At 44.9% G+C, this 22,874-nt stretch overlaps 1 protein-coding gene across 3 annotated transcripts in view; it reads left to right on the top strand.

The window, feature by feature from the left end:
• The first annotated feature begins 438 nt into the window (after positions 1 to 438).
• The window catches only part of Lhx8 (LIM homeobox 8), a 24,061-nt gene continuing 1,625 nt past the window's right edge, over positions 439 to 22,874 (top strand). The window contains exons 1-8 of one of the 3 annotated variants that reach the window (XM_028754321.1): positions 439 to 743; positions 2,592 to 2,678; positions 2,875 to 3,036; positions 6,413 to 6,534; positions 8,613 to 8,833; positions 9,327 to 9,430; positions 13,814 to 13,909; positions 18,529 to 18,712. In XM_028754321.1, the coding sequence (XP_028610154.1) occupies positions 663 to 743; positions 2,592 to 2,678; positions 2,875 to 3,036; positions 6,413 to 6,534; positions 8,613 to 8,833; positions 9,327 to 9,430; positions 13,814 to 13,909; positions 18,529 to 18,712 (1,057 nt within the window). In that variant the 5' untranslated portion in view covers positions 439 to 662. Of the gene's footprint in view, positions 744 to 2,591; positions 2,679 to 2,874; positions 3,037 to 6,412; positions 6,535 to 8,612; positions 8,834 to 9,326; positions 9,431 to 13,813; positions 13,910 to 18,528; positions 18,717 to 21,529; positions 21,534 to 22,874 lie in introns of those variants that run through there. The other 2 variants (XM_028754322.1, XM_028754323.1) reach the window with 2 other exon arrangements.

The following is a 22,874-nucleotide window of genomic DNA, read 5'->3' as shown; positions in this document are numbered from 1 at the left end:
TGTCCCTTTATTATCTTAACAGGAAAAACCTTTCGCAAAAGGAAAGAGAACCATTGGTGCGCATTTAGGGAGAACAGAGACCTGGGGATCCAGAAGACCTCCGCTTTCCCTCTGTGCGCCGCCCGCCGAAAGAGATGTAACCGGAATCTTTGTTTAGGTTTTGGCTGGGGAGCGAGAATTTAAAGACAAATCAGACGCAAAAAGCATATTCTTTAAAAAAAAAAAAAGTCAAGTTAATGGGGGGCATTCCCCCACCTTTAACAGTAAACTCAGAATAAGTTGTCTGGAGCAGATAAAGATCTTAACATGTAGAGAAGGCGGGTTTTTCATAAGGAGGTGAGGCTGTCCCTCCAGGAAAAGACTTTCCCCCACACCCCCTCCTCTCTGCGAGGTTCCACCCTCTGGAAAACACAACTTTCCCTCTTTTCCTGGAGGGACAGGCCTCAGTGTAGCTGAGAGAGGAATCTTAAGAACAGTGGGTCAGAGAGTGGCTCCGGTCACTGTGGCCTCTTTGGACCGAGACGCACTGGTGGCATCATTGATCGTTGTCTTGCTTGTTAGCTTTTCTTGGCGTTTGGGGGCGGAGGAGGGGACACTACGGACACCCACAGCCTCTGACCCTCTGGAGCTGGTATGTGACGAGCAGAGCCTGCTGCGGGGCCATGTATTGGAAGAGCGATCAGATGTTTGTGTGTAAACTGGAGGGAAAGGACGTGCCGGAGCTGGCGGTTCCCCGTGAGAAGGTGAGCGAGCCTATGCCGGGCGGGATCCGTTGAATAGGCGTTTCCTTGAGAAAAGAGAGTTGTCTGGCTCCTAAATCAGGTTGGGAAACTACCTGTCACTGCCTCGTCTCCAGACCTGACAAGTTGTTTTTTTTTTTTTTTTTTTTACGTAGTAGCGTTAGGTAGCAATCACTGTGTCCCCTCCCCACGGACTCACTTAACCTGAAGCATGGACACTTTAATTTGGGAGACGAAACCTGGAGCCTAAGACGCTCACGGGGCAATATGAGTCCTGCTTTTCTTCTATATGATCTGCTGTTCACGGCAGTCTAGGGCAGGGGTTGGGGGTCTAGGGGTTTGTCGCGTGCAACCAGATACCAATGGCTGCGCTCCGCTGAACGCTGGCTCTTGCTACGGATAAGGCGCGTATGGAGCTTGAGAACCAGTGGAGACAGACCTGAGGACTTGGGTCCTCCAGAGCCCACCCGCTCTTAGAAAGGTCCAGAAGAACAATTTCGTTGGAAATACCAAAGGGACAAACTTCGAAGCACGAGGCGAGCCTAACGAGGGAACCTGGCAAGCTGTCACCTAGCTTCTGAGGCAAGACCCGTGGGTGCTCGCATTATATGGTGGAACCCGGTTCCTAGACTGTTGAGGAACAGGGGGTGGGAGTATCGGTAGGATACGCAGGCGGCATAGTGCTGGTTTCGCGTTTGCCTGAAGGTGGCGGGTAGAATTTCTTCCCGAATGCTTTGTGTCTGTGAGGACGCGGCCCGGGAGCAACGGAGCTGGGGATACCCAGGCGTGCGGCCGCTGGCTCACCTGGGGCTTTCAAAAGACAGAGGAAAAGGAGACAAAGGGACCGAAACGCGAGGGGTGTAAGCTGCTGGAATCCGCGGACCCACTAGTCCTAAACTAGACTTCTCAGAGAGATTGCATTCGTTTAGAGAACAAAACTGAAAGTGCAGCCAGGGTTTGGGAACACTTGAGCGAAGCGTCCGTGTGCTCTAAAACATTCTGACCCGCATTGGGTGAGGGTGTTTTTTTTTTTTTTAATGGAACAAATTAAATTCAGCTGGATATTTCCATTATTCGGCCCGTTTTTGCACTGGTTAAAAATAATCCTTTAGTAGCTAAAATGTTGACTTACTGAGCACTAAGTGGCAATTCACACCTTAAAGAAACCAGTGTAAATCGCTTACAGTTCTAATTGCTTCAAGTTTACCAAAGAGCTGCTGGCTCCGTTTAATCTGAAGCATTTTCATTCAAATTGTCGGAACAAACACCAGGCTTCTTAAATCCCACTGTAATTAGCTTTCAAGTATCCGATTAAACCTCTTCACCTTTCGGGCTATCCTATTCAAAAAGCCCCCCCTTTAAAAAAATATATGTGTGTCTTGCTCTTTTAATTGAGGTTATTAAAGAAATCAAGTTTCTCTCCCCACCCCCTCCTCAGTCATCTTTTCTTCTCCCCCACTCCACCTCCCCCCCCCCCGCCCCGTGCCCCCTTTAGCCGGGTGTTCCCCGCTCCCGGGTGATTGACATCTAGAAAGCAATCGCTTTGTGCACTGAGGCCGGTTATTAGCTGGGTCCCCCCGGTGGGGGGCGGGGGCCGGCGCGCCGGGGTGAGCGCAGGGCTCGAGCCCGGAGCCGTGGCCGCGCAGTCCTCGAGTCGCCCGCTGGCGGCGGCGGCCCAGGGAGGCTGCGCGCTGGCCGGCCAGCTGCGCCCGGGCTCAGGTGCCCGCGGGTGCACGCGCCGCCCTCGTGCTCGCCCTTCAAGAGGGCGGTGGGGCCGAGACTGCGGGGCGCCGCGTGCTCGCCGCGGGCTCCTGACCCGCGTCTCCCTGCCTTCCCGCTCTCGCGGCGCAGTGCCCCGGGCTCATGTCGGAGGAGTGCGGGCGGCCTGCAGCCCTGGCGCCCGGGAGGACCCGCAAAGGCGCTGGGGAAGAAGGACTGGTGAGTGGGGCGGCGACCCGAGTGGGGACCCCTAGCTCCCTGGGCGGGGCGGGGCGCGGGGCCGCGGGCTCCAGGGGTCCTGCAGGTCTGGGAATCCCGCAGCGCGGATGGGGAAGGCTGGGGACGGAGGACAGTCCTTGGGGTGCCCCCGTGGGCAGGTGGGACGTGAAAGGCCAGTGCTCGGCTGTTCCTGCAGGTGAATCCCGAGGGAGCCGGGGACGAGGACTCCTGCTCCTCCTCGGCCCCGCTTTCCCCGTCGTCCTCGCCCCAGTCCATGGCCTCGGGCTCCGTGTGCCCGCAAGGCAAGTGTGTGTGCAGCAGCTGCGGCCTGGAGATTGTGGACAAATACCTCCTCAAGGTAGGATGGGGGGCCAGGCGAGCCCGGACGGAGTCAGTGTAAGGGTCGGGGTTAGGGGGGAAGTGGCACACTTTGTGTCAACCGAGGCTCTCTAGACCCTCTTAGCAGATTAGCCTACCTCTCTAAGGCCCACAGCGAGAAGTGTGATAGGGAATCGTAGGATTTTTTTTTCCTTGTCGTGAAACAGTTTAGGGACAGGGTCGCTGCGTAAATGAAGGTACCCCTGGACTGTGCGAAGGACTCGGTCACAAGCAGCAAAAGAAGAGCTTGAGGAAGCTTGTTTCCATTCTGAAACAGCCACCAGATGCCTAGGCTCTGGTTTGTTTTTCCAAGCCTAGATTTTTACTGACTTAAAAATCCCGCACTCTGCAAACTGGTCCCTCCTCTCCAATATACCCATGCTGTTATCTAGATAGACTAGTCCCAGGTCCGTGTGTCATTCCCCCCCCCACACACACCCGCAGCGGCTTCTTCTGTAACTAAAAACACTGTAAAGTGCCTTTAAAGATCTTCAGTTTTGGACTGTTACCGTCATCGCGATCATAGGTTTATTTACCGGTACCTGGAACCTTCCCAAAGCAAAAGTTTATATTAAAGCTTTAGAGGCCATTTTGGTACCTCCCAGATCTTTCTAAGCACAGTGGTGTTATGTCCTGCCAGGGCTTTGGGGGACGAGGGGGTGAATCTAGCTGTAAAGTTAGGTGCGCATCTAAAACCCTCAGCTGAAGTGTTTCACTGGGTGGTTTCAGAGTTGACTGTCTTAATTTGGTTTAACTTTCTCTTAAAATATTTCACGTGGGGGTGGGGGGTTTTGGAGTTGAGATTCTGGCAGGCTGCAGTTACCCGTGTCATGTCAGGCAGGATCTTGGTCCCCTGTGTCATAATCTGAACACATTGGATTTCCAACTTCAATAGCTTTTAAAAACCACTATGTAAAACAATGCTTTCCAATATACCAAATTAGTTGCAAACCAGTTCACTTTCTGTCCTCCCCTCCCCAAGCTTCGGTTTTCAGAAGGATTAATTACAGAGAATAAAAGATCAAAACGTGAATTAGTGGGTTTCTTTAACTTAATGTCAACATTCAAAAGTTGCTTTCTGGGTGGAATGGGAATATTACTTCCTGGAGCCCAGATAAAGCACTAAAAGAGGCTTGAGTGAAAACATTTTTTCTAATGTTTTTATTTGATTCTTGAAACTGGCAAATTAACCCTGCTTTTCTCTTTAAATCTGCATTCTTAAAATCCCATTTCCCATTTTGCTGTATAGAAAACCACCCACAAAACCATCCACTGAGTCAAATTTAACTTCTTGCTTTGAACAAGGTTCTCAGTGACTACCAGAATCTGGAGCACTGCTTCTGAACCCGACTTAAGAAAACTAACATTTCACAGCAAAGATGTAGAAAACAGTTACCCAGTAAAATGTATCATCTGAATTCTGCCACAGACACTAGCATTGACCTTGTATAATTTTATTCATTGCTCACGCTTGTCTTTGTGTTATATAAAGATTGTACGTCTAAGTGGTTCTTTGAAGTTTTCTTTTGTAATTGGACAGGAGTCTACCTAGGAAAGTTTTCTACATACAATCATATTCTGCTAGGATTTTTAAGTTAACTAAAATTTAATGCCATAGGATCGTTTAGACACTCTGAATTCTCGCATGCCTACCCCAAGTTGACCTGCTGACTCCTCACTCTAAGTTTGAATCTAAACTTCTCACTGGTAGCAAATATTTGATCCAGTATAGACGTAGCTTTTGAGGCAATGAAAACCACCAGCCTGTGGGACAGGTTACACAGTGTCAGACAACAGAGGCAGCTGTGACTGTTGCCCCTTTACAATCCTGTCCTAACCTAGCCTGGTGTGGAGCCATATTGGATTAATGCTAGTTCAGAGAAGGTTTCCAGAACCTTTCCAGAGTCTCCTTCCTTCACCTTCCTTACTCCCTGGAATGTTAAGAAGCTCTCTTCTCTTTTTCAAAAGAAACTTTGAAGAAAGGTGTCACACCAGGCATGAAGTCTGGCTTTTGTAGAGTTAGAGAAAGGCCCTAGCCTCTGTTTTAAAGCCTTGCTTTAGAAAACAAAACAACATCCCTGTGTGATTGATATAAGGCCTCAAGTGGTGGAACCTCAAGACGCTCGGACTTTCTATATTAACTGGATACAACTTAGAGGAAAACGTAAGGAAAGTACATCTCTGCTTCCAGGAAGTATTCTGTTTGGTTAATGTCTTTTTATTCTATTTTAATCCAATTAACTATTTTTATAGAGCAGATAGATACTTCTTTTTAAGAAAGACTCAAACTTAAATTTTCATCAGAAATTAAACATTACTTTGGGACAAGCCTAGAAACCCATTGTTTCCTTCAGAGTATCTTTTGTATCTTCCTCCTGTCAGTAAAATACTCTGACTGCTAGTGTGAAAACACGAACCTAGTTAGCCCCTGTCTGCTGATCAACACAGTTCAGTCGCCTCACTGTAGGCCAGCACATCTGGACACACATCTATCTCCATTTGGGGGACTGAATTGCAATGTTTAGGGGGGCAGCACCAACTTCAGTTAACCTCAGTGGTCATTTGTTTTGTTCCTATGTCAAAGTCTAGAGTGCCTTGCTGTATTAAATACCACCCTGTCTCACATCTTGAAGTACAAATGAACATATTTTCTGGGTGCATTTAAAACCACCTATAATCTGGTATCGTCCTTTCTCCAGAGGCTCTATCATTCCTTTGGTTACCAACATCCTCCACCTGGGCACTTTGTTCTCTGTAGCTGTGTGTATCAGAGGAGGTGGGGAGGCACAGCATCCTTGAACTCTATCTTAGGATTTCTGATGTGTAAGGGAAATAAGTGTATTGCCTACTTTCTCTATTAGGGCGAGTGTTTTACAAATCTATTCTCCGTCTTTGTTGTTCTTACTGAGGGGTACACTGTTCATAGCTGTTTGCCCAAACTGTAGGTCAAAAGGTTTGTCTCCACTTGCGTAACTGCCAGGTTATAGAAAGGATTTGAGTAAGGACAAAAGCAAAACTCGTATATATGACTCTAGAATAAATGTTTTCTCTCGATGTTTTCTCAGAGAGGGAGAGAAAAAATGAATATGAAAGAAAACCCAAATCCTTCAAAAGAATAAAACAAAAACAAGCTTGAGCTGTGGTCTAGAGGAGTCTGGGTTCTCGATGGAGTCTAGAAGAGGCCACAGCTGGATGCATGCTCATGTCAAGGGTGCTGTTTGGGTGGAAGCATCCAGAGTGTGTTTTGTGGTGTGCCAGGGCTGCCTCTTTGCTTGCCTCCTCCACACAGTCAGTGGCTGGGGCTCGCTCAGAAGGTGGTGTGGACTGGCTGCTCACCCCCACTTTCCCCCTTGCAGGTGAATGACTTATGCTGGCATGTCCGCTGTCTCTCCTGCAGTGTCTGCAGAACATCCCTGGGAAGGCACACGAGCTGTTACATTAAGGACAAAGACATTTTTTGTAAACTCGATTACTTCAGGTACACTGCCAAGTTCTCGTTTTAATAAATACCCCAAGACGGTATTTTAAAAGACTTTTGTAACAGGGCCTTTTGCATACAGTTTGATTACTCAGAGGCAGTTATTAGATATATTTCAAAATATTTCTTTTTAGGTCAGATCTTGCTATGTAGCCTAGGTTGGCTTTCAACTCGCAATCCTCCTGTGTCGGCCCTCTCAGGTGCTGAGATTAGAGGTTTAAGCATCATGATCAATCTCTTAATTTTTGGGGAGGGGGTATAATTTGTATTAAAACTAAATTCGTATTAGTTCGCTTCCTTTAGGAATTAGCTAAATAAAACTTCATATTGGATTGTTTTCCCAAACTAGAGGATGAAAGTTTGGGGTATTCAAAACAGAGACTCTTGGGATATGCAGTAAAGGAAGCGATGCTGAGTGGCAGCATGCCTCTTGTTTAAAGTCAGCGGTGACATGGAATAAAATCATCCTGTGTGAAATGACCCCTGGTAACACACCTCTAAAGTGCCAGGCTATAATCAGTTATACCATCATTTGAAGAACAAACTATTCGACTGTCGTAAATACAACAAACTGAATTACTCTGCCAGAGGTCATGCCTTTCTTTTGTGGTCTGTTCTTCGCCTTTGGCTTATGAAACTATCTATCTTTGCACAAGATATTAAATGTGGCAATTCTCAAGGTGATCTCCCTGTGGCTGTTAGGTGTTTCTCAGGATGTCCTTTGTGAAGATTTGTCTAAACGTGACCATAAGCGTTGCTTTAAATGTGGTCATATCTCTTCTTTACCTGCATTCCTAAATGAGAAAAAGTTCATTGTAAAACTCTGTCTAGCAGAACTTTGCTAGACAGTCCACTAATTACGACGTCACTGAGGTTTCAAAAAGTTCTATCAGAGTTCAGCGATTTATGCTGAATATGATTGTTTGCAGGTTAGAGCACAGTTTCGTAATGCTCAGTCTATCTTATAAAATCAAGTGGGTTTTAAAATTACCAAAAATGCACAGTCCTCGCCAGAGTTCACTCCATTTCTTTAGTATTAGTAACAATTGGATCCCCTTCAACTTACAGAGTGTGTTGATTTTACATTGTTATGTTAAATAAACACCCTTTGAAATTTTGTATTTTCTTTTAAAGATTCATTAAAAATCCTTTTCATTAGAAATCTTTAGGATTTTTTTTTTGGTATATGTTCTGAAGTTCATTTTTAGAATTCAATGCTCCAATTAAATTGGCAACACTTTTGAAAATGGTTCCTGGGTAGACATAGGCAGATGTGTTAACCTTGTCCACCAGTGACTGAGGTGAGAGACAGAACAGGGTATCTGCTGTCACTAACACTGGGAGCAGAAAAATTCCCTTCTGCTCTGGTTATCTTGCTAAGAATGCTTACAAATGTTTCTGGAGGTTTTAGACACCATTTCCTCAGTTCTGTGGCAGGCAAAGTGGCCATTTGTCGTGGCTGGAAATCCTCTGAATTTTTCCTCCTCACCCCAGAGGGTGAGGGATACAGCTTCTGTACATTCTCTGATCATTTCCTATTTAAATATGTTAACAGTACTTGCTATCCCCAGTCATCTCAGCTTGGTTTTCTGTTTGTTTTGTTTCTGTCACTGGGGACTAAACCCAGTGTGCATTATTAAGTACACACCCGACCATGACCTAGTCCCATCCCCTCAACTGGGTTTTAGTTGGTCAGTGCTTCTATGTTGGGTTAGCATATTTTTACCCTACGAAGTTTCAACCTGGAGTATGTTATGTGTGAATGTGCATGTGGACCTGGAATCTGTAGAAAACCTATACATGCCTTAATAGTTGACACATTAAAAGGGCTGTTGAAACTACCATTTCACATATTTTAAAAGAAAATCTGAAAAGAAAACTTTTGAAGTTTTGTATTTTAAGAAATATTTGAATTGGGACTATGTCTCAACTGCTTCCTGTATTGACATTAAGAAGAATTAATTTCTGTTTCACTTTCAAAATACTTAACTACTTACACAGTCCCAATAGAGCATGATGATGTGTTAGTTTGAGGTCAGCCTGAGAGATACCTCACCATGCCTCCTTCCTGTGTACAGACGGTATGGGACACGCTGCTCCCGCTGTGGGAGGCACATCCACTCTACTGACTGGGTCCGCAGAGCCAAGGGCAACGTGTATCACCTGGCCTGCTTTGCCTGCTTTTCTTGCAAGAGGCAACTGTCCACGGGAGAGGAGTTCGCTTTGGTGGAGGAGAAGGTCCTCTGTAGAGTGCACTTTGACTGCATGCTGGACAATCTAAAGAGAGAAGTGGAGAACGGTGAGTGAGGAGCGCGAGTTCAGTCTTTCAGGATGGTGAGCTAGGAGAGAAAGCTGAGTTCACCTCAGGGCTATTCTAATGCATTATTTTATACAAGGAACAATGGTTGCAAAGTTAACATTGTTGCCAGTAAAGGACTCCAGCTGTTGATTTGTAGCCAAAGTGAGGCAGGCCGCTATGCTAGTTTCACACTACAGTCTGAGGCAGCAGCCTGGAGTTTGGGTTCAGCCTTTATTTTCTGTGCATGTGCCTTCCTAAGATGGACCTTAGATATATACTTTTAACTTACTGCATTTTTAGAAAGAGTGCACAAAGGCTATAAATACCGTCTCTTACAGTCTGTTTGCAACAAGTGGAAAAAAAATTATTTTTTTTTACCAATTTAGAAGATGCATGATACATTACAAAAAGCCAAGGTATGTGAGGAAACTGGTGGTACAGAAGTGTAGACCCATCTGAGTTACCAACTGGATGGTTTGTTTTCAAAATGCAGGTAATGGGATTAGTGTGGAAGGAGCCCTTCTCACAGAACAAGACGTCAATCATCCAAAGCCAGCCAAAAGAGCTCGGACCAGCTTCACAGCCGATCAGCTCCAGGTAGACATGGCAATGCATTTGTGATTTTTGAAGCCCATTCCTCACAAAAGAAAACAAACCTAAAGAAAAATTAAAAAGCAACCTTCATGCTGCCTGAGAATATTGTTTTCTAAAAGGTTGTACTATACTTTTTGAAAAGCTCTGACTCCATGAGAGTGTTAATATATATTTACAGCTTCAAAAGGTCATGGCGTGCAATCTAGTCAATAGTTTGGTGTCCTTTAGGTCTTTTAAGATCAACATCAAATTGGGGTACAAAGTTGGTCTGTTTTCACTTCCACGAGCATCAGTCTAAGGCAGACGTTTTTGTTACATGTAGCAACAACAGAAGACAACTGTGTGGAGACTCAGCTGAAAGAGGCAGCACTCAGGACTGTGGGGCTCCAACGTGTTGTAATATATGACATGTTGTTTAATGTATAAAATTGCACGAATTTTGTGCATTAGGGAAGAACAGACTCTGCCCAGCACAGACAGGAATCTACGCTTGATGCCAATCTCAAAGGGATTGAGGCAGCAATTCTGTTGTCAGTCCAGAGGTTGACTCTGCCCTTGAAAATAGAGGAACTGCCTTATCATAGCTCTCCTGGGTATGAGCAGTGGCTCGTTTGTAAAAACTGTCAAGAAATATAGCCCTTGCTTTGGATTTAAATATACATATGATGAGTCTTTCTGACAGTTTTTTTTCCAGATCACATTCTCTAGAAGATCAGTGTGGCTGAGGTATTTGTTTTTATGTTAAGATAAATAATTTACTGCACCTCTTCCAGGGGCTGCCAAGTACACTGTATATTTAGCAGCAACTTCGGCTCGGGATTGAAGGGAATCGTGTCTTGGTAACAAATAAAAGAAAAACCACTTCTAGCAGTCAGAGACTGGCCAGCATTTAAGACCTCTGCAGTAAAAATGTTTCAGGGGTGTTATTTAAGGAATGATTAGAGGGGTAAACTTGGTGTGACCAGTGTTCTGAGAGAATCTAGCAGTGGACCAGATTCAAAAAAACCTCTAAGAACGCAGTTTCTTTTATTGATTAGGCATTAAGTCTTTGACCAATGAGTAATACGTAAAAAATAAGAGAATTGAGAGATTTGGTTTCACTTGAACCTTGTTGCTCTGATGCTGGAGTGTTGGAGAAAAATCACACACATCCTGGATTTGAAGTGAATTCGTATCCAAGCTTTGCAAGGAGACTCAGCCTGAACAGGTGGGCTGGGTTAGACATAATGGCTAATAGACTATTGTATTGAAAGTTCCTCAGAGTCTTGGCCATGACTTTGACAATTACAGGCTTTCTAATTTGGAAGTGAAAATTCCTTATTAAAAATATAACTATGGGAGTTTGAAGTCATGGCAGGTACCTATACAATGTCCTGTGGGAAGATAATTACAGGGAAAAAAATCAGTGATTATTTGTGGAGGTTTATGCAGGCCAAATCCTGTCCATATCATCTTCGACTCCTCACCCATTCCAACAAGTCTTCAGTTTAGTCAGCCTCTCCAAGGGCACAGGAAGGACCCACAAGGCAATCAGCCACTCAAGGGAATAGCAGAGAAAAGGCTCGGACAGACTTGCCCAACCTCTGTGCTTTTCATGTGGTTTTGCCTCCCAGGAGACCATGTGCTTCACCAGAACCCAGCAATACCGAGAAGAGAAATCCTGAATTTTGCAGACAGGCTTACAATAACAACTTGCAACATTCACAAAATACTTAAACCATACATTGCTACATAAGAATGTGACTTGAACCGTAAGCTAAAAAAATTGATCAGAGTGAGTTCTAAAGGTGAAAGCAGGATCTCATCTATTCAGCATTCAGTAGCATTGATCCTACACCCGAGACTGTCAAAATCAATGAGGTGCAAGGCTCAGCTGTTCTAAAGAACAAGAAAGCCCGGAATAGCCACAGATTAAAAAAACAAAAGCAAACAAATAAAGCCCAAGTCATTTACTTTCACCAGATTATATGATAAACAAGTATGATAATCACCTTGTCAAATTGTCACAATTTTCAGAAAACTGAATGTATTCAAGCACTGACTTCAACAAAATAATAATAAATCACCCATGAAAACTGAGCTGAGACTGTCCATGTGGTCCTTGCTTTGGACAGAGGAGTGTTAACATAGGGTAACTAAAGAAATTCTCAAAATTCCATTTCAGAGTCTCACAGGAAGAAAAGTTTCCAAATCAGAAGGTTATGGCTACAGATGTATCTCAAACATGGGATACAGATGTATCTCAGACATAAGGAGGACACTTAAATTCCTGCTTGTACCATGGTTCACTCCCAAAAGCCAGCCATGTCGGCATCAAACATGCCAAGGATGGGTCCTACTCGGATCTACTTTTGGTATCATTGTTCAGATGCTGGTACACATACTTCTGGTTTTTCTGGATCTTTACATTAAAGTGATGATGTCACAGGGCTTTGCCTTGATCATCCCCAAAGAGCTCCCAGTAGGACTGAGAATGGTTTGCAGTAGATTGAGCATCTGCCAAGTGGAAAAGCTAAGTAGAATTTAAAGGTCTTGTCTTTTCTGTTTTCTTTCTTTTTTCCTTTTTTCCTTCCTTCCTCCTGTCCTCCATCCCTCCTTCCCTCCTTCCTTCTTTCTTTCTCTTTCTTTCTTTCTTTCTTTCTTTCTTTCTTTCTTTCTTTCTTTCTTTCTTTCTTTCTTTCTTTCTCTTTGCCTGAATACTGGTACTAACTAAAAGACTAGCAAATGCCCACTTTTCCTTAGAGTAATTCTAATTCCTAATGGCTGAGTTGTACTTAAGTTCCATTTTCTCCCTTGATGAACAATCTTTAATAAATGTATGTTGGTTCTATTATTAAACTTTTACTTCTAGAGAGGATGTTACACCCAAGTCACCCCCCACCCCCCACACAAGCACACCTGGATAGAAAAGCAGTCCCTAGAATTAAAGAAGGGAAGAAAGAAGCAATGTGGAGTCCATTTTTCCCATGTTTTAAAATAAGAACAAGTTTATTCCTTTTACAACAAATCGATCGATACAGTATTAGATGGGAAGCTAGGAACACTTGATTCTGGAAGAGTCCTAACCAGGGGTGTCTTAAAGGGTTATTTGCAGCCTCAAAATGTTTCTGGACTTTTTCTCCATGCTCTTGAGACTTTCCTCATATTGCCAAATTTCCTCTGTCACCAACTCCGAAGTGCACGTTATATCACAGGCAAGCAGAGGATATGGTCCCCCCTCCCCCCAAGGAAGATAATAATGCAAAAGGGTGCTTTCCCCTAGTCCCCTGGGAGCTTTTACTGCTCCAGAGTGAGGGACTTTTGCAAAGTAAGCTGTTGGGCTCCTTCTGTCAAGTGAAGAGGCAGACAGCACTGGCAGGAGATAGCCAAGACACAGATCACAAGGCCTGGGGGAGGGGGAGGGCCAGCAATGTAGGAGCTGACTTCCCATAAGTTCACACTGTTTGGAAGTGGGTGCTCACAGACAAGCACAGCCTACTGAATACCCTTATTCTTTGTTAATTATCTTTGTCTCTCATTCTCCTCAGCTGATTGACTTTACAAAATAAAATTCTAAATTACTGGATTCCCATGAGTCCTTTGTCCAAGGATCCAAAGGCCTTGACCATGGTTCTCATTTTCCTCTTTCTGTTACCTTTAATTAGAGATAATTATTGGCATTTCTATATTTTTCTTCTATGACCTTAAGATCAGGACCCCTACCCTCACCATATATGAATGTATACATGTCATAGCACTTGGCAAAATGATATTAATCCAGAATGTCACTCTGAATCACTGGACTCTGCTAAGGTCTTGTTGCATGGACTAAAGGAAATATCTCCTTTTAAGATCTCAAGAGGTGGCTTCATATGGAGCAACCCCCCCCACACACACACACACCAGTGACATCATTGCAGTACGCCGTAATCCATCTCTGCAGCAAAGTACTGTCCGTAAATCAACAAAAACTATGTGAGAGCCCTTGAGGCTGTTTGGACCTACGGAGGCTAGAGATATCTGTGGTGGGATTTGAGTATTTTGTTGCATTCCATCCAGTGCAGGAATATTTCACAAATGGGAAGCCAAGGGAGGGAGAGTCAGAGTCTGTGTGTTTTGGGAGTTCAGAGACTGGATGGAGAAAGGGTAGCATCTCTTAATGGCCATAACTGAGGGGCAGAGTTTTCCAGTCCAGTAGATTCATTTTTAAAGATCTTAGAATAAGAGTTTATGAAAATTTACAAAGTACGCCTTTCTTTTACTCGTGTTGGCTGCATTTTCATCTTTGGGTACCAAAATACACATCACGCCTCCTTTTGAGTGCCTCATCTGTTCTACTGTCAACATGCGAAAGACCAAGCTTTTAACTATTTTACTCCCAACATCTGTCTTTAAAAACAACCACAGGTTATGCAAGCACAGTTCGCTCAGGACAACAACCCAGATGCACAAACCCTCCAGAAACTGGCGGAAAGGACAGGCTTAAGCAGACGTGTCATACAGGTGAGAAGCCCATAGGTAAATCAAGAGGTGCAGAGAATTCTGTATCTGACGCTTTGGGTATGTATGCTCTTCTTTTGTGACAAGACTTTAGAATGCCTGCTCCTACTTCCACTCTGAGTCAATTTTTTAAAAAGAGATTTATTTATTTATTTATTTATTTATTTTTATTTTATATATGTGAGTACACTGCTGCTGTCTTCAGACACACCAGAAGAGGGCATCAGATTCCATTACAGATGGTTGTGAGCCACCATATAGTTGCTGGTGAACTTAGGACCTCTGGAAGAACAGTCAATGCTCTTAACTACTGAGCCATCTCTCCAACCTGAGTCTGTTTTTTTTTTTTTTTATGCTTATATGGCAAAACATTTCCTTGGGAGATGCAGCACACTTGTCTACTAACTCCAGAAGATAAGAAGCCTATGACAGACCAAAGTATGGACGCCACCAAGTCCAACTTAGTGAACTAGTAAGGCTTTTCGGGGTAACTTGGAGCAGAACTGACTCAAAGACAGCTGCATTATCAAAGCCCACCCCAGCATGGGTGACAGCTCACAAAGCTGGGAACCTGGAGCACACTGCACAGCCTGCAGGCTGCTCAGCAGGCTGGAGAATGTCCTTTCTAGATGCCTCATGTGATCTAAACCTCTTCCAGGAAGCTGGGTCAGCTGGTTTCTGCTTCTTCCAGGCAGCTGCTCTGGCCTCTACAATCATCTTTGCAGCATTGCTTTTCTGAGAGTGACTCTCAGCTTTTATTGTTTACTCTGGCAGTGAGAGGGTGGGGGCTGGTGAATCTGGTCAGTTTCAGTGACTTCCTGAAGTTATTCTGAAGCCATTTGCCTTCCTGCTTAAGGAGCTTCCTACGGGATGGGATGTGGTGTTTCAATCTCAGAGGAAACTGTTAAACAACAGCCTGTCACGGGCTTTCCTGGGCTAGACACGGTTTATCAGATGATACTTTGTTCATCTTTATTCTAGTCACAGAAGCTTCAGACTCTTAGGCTGAGAAATATTTGAAGTTGTAAGACAAATCTGGTTCTAACCTCTTCTCTCCTCTCCTCTGCCCTTCCCTACCGCCCCTCTTTCTGCACCCCCATATACAGGGTGTGAGCTTCCATCACTGAAGATACAGGGAGAAGAGGTGACCAAAACTAGAGAGGAATGAGGTGCAGCCAAACATACCACACTGTAGAGTTCATATATGGGAATTCTGGGATTGGGATTGCAAACACCTCTTTGCAGAAGGAAGCCATGATAGGAGATTGGGGAAGAAAGGACAAATTGATATAACATGGGAAGAAGTGTAGCCAGGAGTTTTGGTTGTGGTGACCAGAAAACCAGTGAGACGGTCGGTTGATTTGCTTGCCTGCTCACTCTTTTGCTCGTTCATTTGTTCCTTCTTAGTTTTAGGAGATTTGACTGCAGCGTGGGCCTATAACTAGCTGCATAATGATAGTAGCTACAGGCTGCTAGCAAGACAAGGAAACGGCCTAGAGACTGCAAGGCCTAGAGACTGCAACAGAGAAGCAGAGGAAAGATTGTTGCTAAGTTAGAAACCAAAGCTCAGTTGGCTGTTGGGAAAGAGATACAGTCATCTTTACCTGTGCTAGCTGTGCGGTGTGGGTGTGACGGCTCCCTCATGTGGGGGCCAATGGCTATGAGAAACACCACCTGAAGGATAAACAGGGGTCTCCCCCAAAAGCCTTATACCTTGACATTGGGTCTTTTATAAACACAGAGTGTGTACAAGGAGCAGGAGGGACCTGAGAGGGAGGATAGGGTCACAGGTGTGTCAGCACAGAGCTGGTAAGCACCACAGAGGGCCCGAAGAAGGATGGTGTCAAAGAGGAGGAGACTGCCTGAGCCGAGACAGCATAGAGACCAGGGACATGAAACAGGATTTAAAAGAATTGTGGAGTTCCTTTTAAAAACCAAAGGCACTAAACATAACTAACAGGAAAAAAAAAATCTGGCCAAGGCTGGGGTGTCACACTTTCCATTTGGGACATTGTGTGTTGTTCCTGAGGCCCTATACTTGCCCCTTAGGTGCTTACTCTCCAGGGAGCAGGAAGTATTTCAAGTGAACAGGTAATCCTGGACTTCCCCCTTCCCCCTATGGCCCCGCCCCTCCAATGCTAGCAGCTTCTCTAAAGACAGGGCTTCCTGCTGCTCTGGTGACTGCAATATCCTCCCCCCACAAGGTTCCCTTGGGAGGTAGCTCACCCATCCTCTGTACAGCTCACACATTCAGTATGCTGTTTATTTTTACAAAAGAACTAGCAAGGGGTCAATCCACATGGGGTGCTTAAAAGATCTAGAAGTAGTGTAGCACGAAGGGCTATATGACCATCAGGAGGTCAGGACAAGGAGGGGAGTCCGAGAGGGGTCAGCGGCTTCAGGCTTCTGTGCATGGTGTCCTGTGACAGAACGGATAGAAAGGGCTGGCTTAACCCACTGTGGAGTCATGACAAGCTGCATCTCTGCTGCTGATGCTACTGCAGGCAGAAGTTTCCTAACTCCACGGTTTCCTTCTAAACCCACTCTGTATACTCATGGTAGAATAGAGGCAAGAAGTTCAGACTCATGACTGTTGTGAATCTGGCAAAGGAACCTTCCCAGAGTGGTTCTTCATACTGAAGGAATAAGGACCATAGAGAGACATCTTCTAGGCCATCTCTAGCCGTTTATTTAGGTCACCGTGTGCAAGTCAGATTGAGCTCCAGCATTAGCATTTAAGGATTATATTTTTGGATCAGAACGTTTTTTTTTTAACACAATCATATTTCTTTGTTTCTTTCTTCTTTGTTTCTAGGCTTTTTATTATTATATTTTTATCCCTTCCCTTCTCCAGCTCGCTCCAGGGCCCCCCTCACTACAGGCCCCACTCTCTATGACCTGTCTTCAGACACCCCATATGAGGGCATCAGATCTCATTATGGATGATTGTGAGCCACCACAGGGTTGCTGGATTTTGAACTCGTGACCTCCAGAAGAACAGTTAGTGCTCTCAGCTGCTGAGCTACCTCACCAGCTCCGGATCAGAACTTTTAATATATGCACATTGAATTGGAGATATCTTTGGTTAGATAGCTGGTGACTTCTGCTATTACAGGTGTCATGTGACCTTGGTACACCTAAGTCTGCAGCTGGAAACATTCCCTATGCTTTTTCTAGTCACCTGTACACCCCATGAGAGGGATAACTCCCTGGTTTGAATTCATGGCTGGCCAACACTCAGTTTTTGAGTCCCAAGGGATAGCATATGTCTTTGAAATCAGGTCAACCTTTTTTCCCTTAAGAATTTTTTTGCAGCTTCTTTCTCTTCTCTCATGCCACGAAGCTCCTACTTACCAGACCTGGACACAGATGTCACCTACCCATGGTCTTTCCTTCATTTGTTCTTCCACTGAGATACCAAAATGCTTATTCTAATTTCTTTTTTCTTTATCATTTCTCCTGTGACACAATTTGTTTGGAATGATGGTGGTCAAATTAGTGGTGTGTGTGTGTGTGTGTGTGTGTGTGTGTGTGTGTATGATGAATGTGTGCATGTGTGTGAATGTTTTGGATTATACACAGGGTCTTGCACATGCCAGGAAAGCATTCCACATTTGAGCTGCACCCTAGCCTGTGGTAGCTTTGTTTCACAGAATAACTCTGTGTGTTGAAGTTGCCTCTCATGACAGAACATCCTCTCATATGCAGATTAGTTTCTGGATATGGTCTGGCAGTCAGGCCTTGTGTGCTCAGATCTGGCCTCACCAGTCTGGAATTGCTTCATTTCTGCAATAGAATGGATAGCAGAGTGGTTGGTACTTTGCCTTTTGTGAGGCCTTACCAGTTGGGTGTGTTTGTAGTTCATTCTCCTTAAATACAAGTTTGTTCTCATAATAGAGTTGACCTTATCGTGTTTCTAAGGGAATAGTCTGTGTGTTCACTAAGAGAGCTTGAACTCAGCAGGTTAAAATGTGACTGGGATAGTTCAATCAAGAATTCTGTAGAAAGCTGTGAGTTCCCAGTAGGGACTTTAATAATGTGAACAAGGATTTGAAATGCGTCCAGCAGGTGTCGAAGAATACAACTGCAACGGCACTTTCTTTTAAAGTTCTGATTAAAAGACCTTTCCTGTTTTCTGCTTTTTCCAAATGCCCATAGTAAAGCTAGAGATATGTTTCTAGAATGCTCAAGGCTTTACTGTTTTTAAAAAGATGCTTCTTTAACATAGCACAAACCTTGAGACCACCAGAGACTATTAACTGGGAGAAAAAGACTTGTGATAATACTTGAGCTAAAATGTTTATCCAGTCCGTGGACTTCTTAGAAATCTTTGAGGCAGGATCTTGTACATCCCAGACTAGCTTCTAGCTTTCCGCATAGCCAGAAATGACCTTGAATTTATTATCTACCTGCCTCTTCCTCCTTCTCTGGAAGATGCTGGAATTACAGGTATGCACCACCATACCCAGTTTCTATGAGGCAGGGGATGAACCAACCCCATGGCTTTGGGGCCTCCCAGCCTCATCTGCAGCCATTTGGAGAGCTTGTTCTGTGGATGGATGACTCAGGCTACTGATCAGAAGCTGCCGCGTGATCTCACCGCACACTCTTCTCCTCGGCAGGTGTGGTTTCAGAACTGCAGGGCCCGCCACAAGAAACACGTCAGCCCCAACCACTCCTCCTCCACCCCAGTCTCAGCTGTCCCCTCATCTAGGCTGTCTCCACCCATGTTGGAAGAAATGGCTTATTCTGCCTATGTGCCCCAGGATGGGACAATGCTGACGGCGCTGCATTCATACATGGATGGTAGGTAGCAGCTGGTAACTTCTCACCTGATTATTGATCTTATTCACACTTTGAAAGATTACCTCCATCATGGCTGAAAAGCATCATAGGGGGTAAATGTATCCAACTCTCAATTTAACACTCTGCTGCAAAGCTACATATTTAAGTAATGAGTCAGTTCTTTGGTGTTTTTGGTTTTTTGTTTTGTTTTCTGCTTATCTTTGCCTCTGTAGCATTGGCACTGTGAATGTGTCCCATCTGGACCCTTGGGGGTCTCAGAGACAGAATCACCAACCAAAGAAGCATGCCTAGGTTTGTTGTTGTTGTTGTTTGTATGTGTATTTATTTATTTATTTTTACTTATTCACTTTACATCCTGCTCACTGCCCCCTTCCTGGTCACCCTCTCCCATAGTTGTTGCCTATCCTCCTCTCCCCTTCTCCTCTGAGTGGGCAGGGGTCCCTGGGTATCCCCCAACCCTGGCACATCAAGTCTCTGTGAGGCTAGGCACATCCTTTCCCACTGAGGCCAGATAAGACAGCCCAGCTAGAACATACCCCACATACAGGCTTTTGGGATCCAGTTGTTTGTAACCCACACAAAGACCAAGCTGCACATCTGATACATTTGTGTAGGGAGGCCTAGCTCCAGCCTGTGTATGTTTTTTGGTTGGTGATTCTATCTCGGAGAGCCCCAAGGGTCCAGGTTAGTTGACTCTGTTAGTTTTCCTGTGGGATTCCTATCTCCTTCAGGGCCTGCAATCCTTCCTCCTATTCTTCCATAGGAGTCCCCAAGCTCCGTCCACTGTTTGGTTGTGGGTGTTTGTATCTGTCTGAGGCAGCTGGTGGGTGCAGCCTGTCAGAGGACAGCCATGCTAGACTCCTGTCTGCACACTTAATAGAGTATCATTAATAGTGTCAGGGACCGGTGCTTGCTCACAGGATGGGTCTCACGTTAGACTGGCTGTTGGTTGTCTGTTCCCTCAGTCTCTGCTCCAACCCCCATCCCTGCATTTCTTGTAGACAGGATAAGTTTTAGGTTGAAGGTTTTGTGAGTGGGTTGCTGTCCCTATTGCTCCCCTTGGGGTCCTACCTGGCCACAGGAGGAAGCCTCCCCAAACTCTATAACCTCAATTCTGTGAGTCACAGCTGAGGACGCCCCCATTGATTCTTGGGTGCCTCCTCTATCCCAGGTCTCTGTCTCTTCCTGGAGATGCTCCTCCCCACCTTCCTTCCCTGTCAGTTGCAGATTTCCATTCTCCTCTGGCCATCACCCCTGCCCTTCTCCACACCTGGCCTCAGGGCTCCCCCCTACTCCCCTCCCATCCCCTCTCCCATCCAGTTCCCTCCCTCAATCTGCCTCCCATGACCGTTCCATTCCCCCTTCCAAGTGAGACTCAAGCATACTTGCTCCTGCCTCCTTGCATCTGTGGATTGTAGCATGGACATCCTGTACTTTATGGCTAATATCTACTTATAAGTGAATACATACCATGCATGTCCTTTGGGGACTGGGCTACTTCACTCAGAATGGCATTCTGGAGATCCATCCACTGTTTTTTGCTGGCCACATTTTTCTTTTCTTTCTTTTCATTTTTTAAAGATTTCCTTTATTTTTATTTTATGTGTATGGGTGTTGCCTGTATGCACATCTGTACCACATTCATGAAAGTAATATTAAAGGCCAGAAGAGGGTGTCTCTCCTGGAACTGGAGTTACAGACGGTTGTGAATCACCATGTGGATGCCGGGAATTGAACCTGGATCCTCTGGAAGAGCAGCCAGTGCACTTAACTACCGAGCCATCTCCCCAGCCCATTTTTAACTGAATCAATATTTAAATGACTTACTTTTCTATGCTCAGAAAGATTGACATCTTTCTGGACTGGAGGTTTTTGTTTCGTGTTGTCTTGGTGTTTTTTTTGTTGTTGTTGTTTATTTGTTTTTGTTTTTTTATATATGCTTTTTTAAAAAAAATTTAAATAAGTCAAACATATGTAACGCACACACAAGTGCTAGGTTTGCTGCGCTTGCCGCAATGAGTGCCCTGTGTAAGTGGTGTTTGGATCAAGGAGAGCAGCAGCAGCCTGGAGCCCCATGTGTCCCTTCAGTCTTTATTCTCTTCGCCCGAAGTTCACCCTGACTTTAAAAGCCTTGTCTTAATTATTTCTTTTTTAAAACATTTAAACATTTATTTATTTACATGTATATACAAGTATGTGTGTGTATGTGTATACTTGTATGTGTGTGTGTATGCTTGTGTGTGTGCGTGCATATAGAGGAAAGCTTACAGGAGTCAGTTCTCTCCTTTACCCCTGGGGATCCTGTGGTTTGAACTCAGACTGTTAGGCTTGGCAAGGGGTGTCTGCTGAACCATGTTGTGAACCACACACTGATATCCCCTCCCCCTCCCGTTCCCTCTCCCCTTCTCCTCCCTCTCCCCTTCTCCTCCCTCTCCCCTTTCCCTCTCCCTTTCCCTTCCCCTTCTCCCTCTCCTCCTCCCCTTCCTGCTCTCTCCCTCCCTCCCTCCCCCTCCCTCCCCCTTTCCCTCTCTCCCTCTCCCTCCCCTCTCTTCCTAGAGTATGAGAGTCATAGGTCTTGCTGATTTATCGTACAGAACTCCACTGGAGGGATCGTTTCATACCTGTTCTGTGGTTGATAGCTTTTTGTGTTCCAGTTTGGGTATTTCAGAAACATGCTCCTGGGGATTCTCTCAAATACATACTTTGGTACCTTTTGAAACTTCTCTCTGGTAAATGCGTGGGTTTTGTGTGAGGGCATAGAGTTGGAGCAGTTGCTCTACTTGATGACTTTCTGCCAGAAGCTTCACACCGTGTCAGCTCAGCTTTCAGTTCCACCTGCAGCATGTGAGCCCTGAAGGTGCTCCTGTCCCCGCAAGCACTGAGCATGTGTCCCTTCTTCATCTTGGCCAGTCTGGTGACCATGTAGAACCATCTCATGTTTATCAGCTTTTCCCCATGACAGACAAGATGCCCCAGCCCCTTGGACATCTGTTTAACTCTTGTGAAGACCCTGCATATATATTTAGCTACTTTCCTGGTAGTTTCTCTTTTCAAAACCGATTTTATTTCTTTTTTTTGTTTTGTTTTCTGTTTTTTTTTTTGTTTGTTTGTTTGTTTTGTTTTTTGAGACAGGGTTTCTCTGTGTAGCCCTGGCTGTCCTGGAACTCACTCTGTAGACCAGGCTGGCCTCGAACTCAGAAATCCGCCTGCCTCTGCCTCCCAAGTGCTGGGATTAAAGGTGTGAGCCACCACCGCCCGGCCAGATTTTATTTCTTGATTGTAATCTATTTATAAAGCCTTTTGATCACAGCACGTGTTGAAAGTATCTTCTGCTTAGAGGCTTTTCTCAGTTGTCTGATGTTTTACATTAAAAGGACCACTTGTTTAGCCAGTTGTGGTGGCATAGGCCTCAATCCCACCACTCAGGAAGGGGCATAGGCAGGGAGATCTCCGAGTTTGAGAGTAGCCTGATCTACATAGAGAATTATGGGCCAGCCAAAGTTACATAGTATGACTCTGTCTCAAAAAAAGTTATTTTAGGTCAATGATGAAGATTTTTTACATTCTAGCTTTTTGACCTTTCATTTTTAGTATATTTCCTTCCAATTCATCTTCTAGTTTGCAGATTCTCTGTTTATATAAGGAATGTCAAGCTCATCCATTGGCTTCTTGTTCAGTTGCTGTATTCCGCCGCATGAGGACTCTCATCCATGCTGACACCCATCTCCTTGATGCCTTAGTCTTTATGTGAACAGTTCACGTGGAGGCTCATGATTGATGGCTTTGACGTTCGGGCTTTTTCTGTGTCTTCTCTGATGTTTCCCCTCTGTTTTTAGTCAAGCCAAATCTTATTACTTTCTAAAACAAAGCAAAACAGACAAACAAACAAAACCAAAGGAAAAAAAAAGAAAGAAAAGAAACAGAAAAGCACTTTATTTCAGATGTTGGGTAAGAAGAAATAACCTGAGGTGAGGCTCTGGATGGTCTTTCTCCAGAGGTGACTGTAGCTTCCTGTGGCACAAACCTGGGCTACAGGAAATCACCTTAAACATAGTCCTTGCGAAGTGAGTTTGCTGCAGCTTCAGTGCTTTTGACTCTGGAGTCAAACTAGGGCCTGTGTGTGTGTGTGTGTGTGTGTGTGTGTGTGTGTGTGTGTGTGTGT

Source organism: Grammomys surdaster, unplaced genomic scaffold, assembly GCF_004785775.1.
Source record: "Grammomys surdaster isolate TR1022 unplaced genomic scaffold, NIH_TR_1.0 125996, whole genome shotgun sequence".
Taxonomy (NCBI): domain Eukaryota; kingdom Metazoa; phylum Chordata; class Mammalia; order Rodentia; family Muridae; genus Grammomys; species Grammomys surdaster.
Note: the sequence above shows the minus strand (reverse complement) of the source record. Positions and strands in the feature narration are given on the sequence as shown.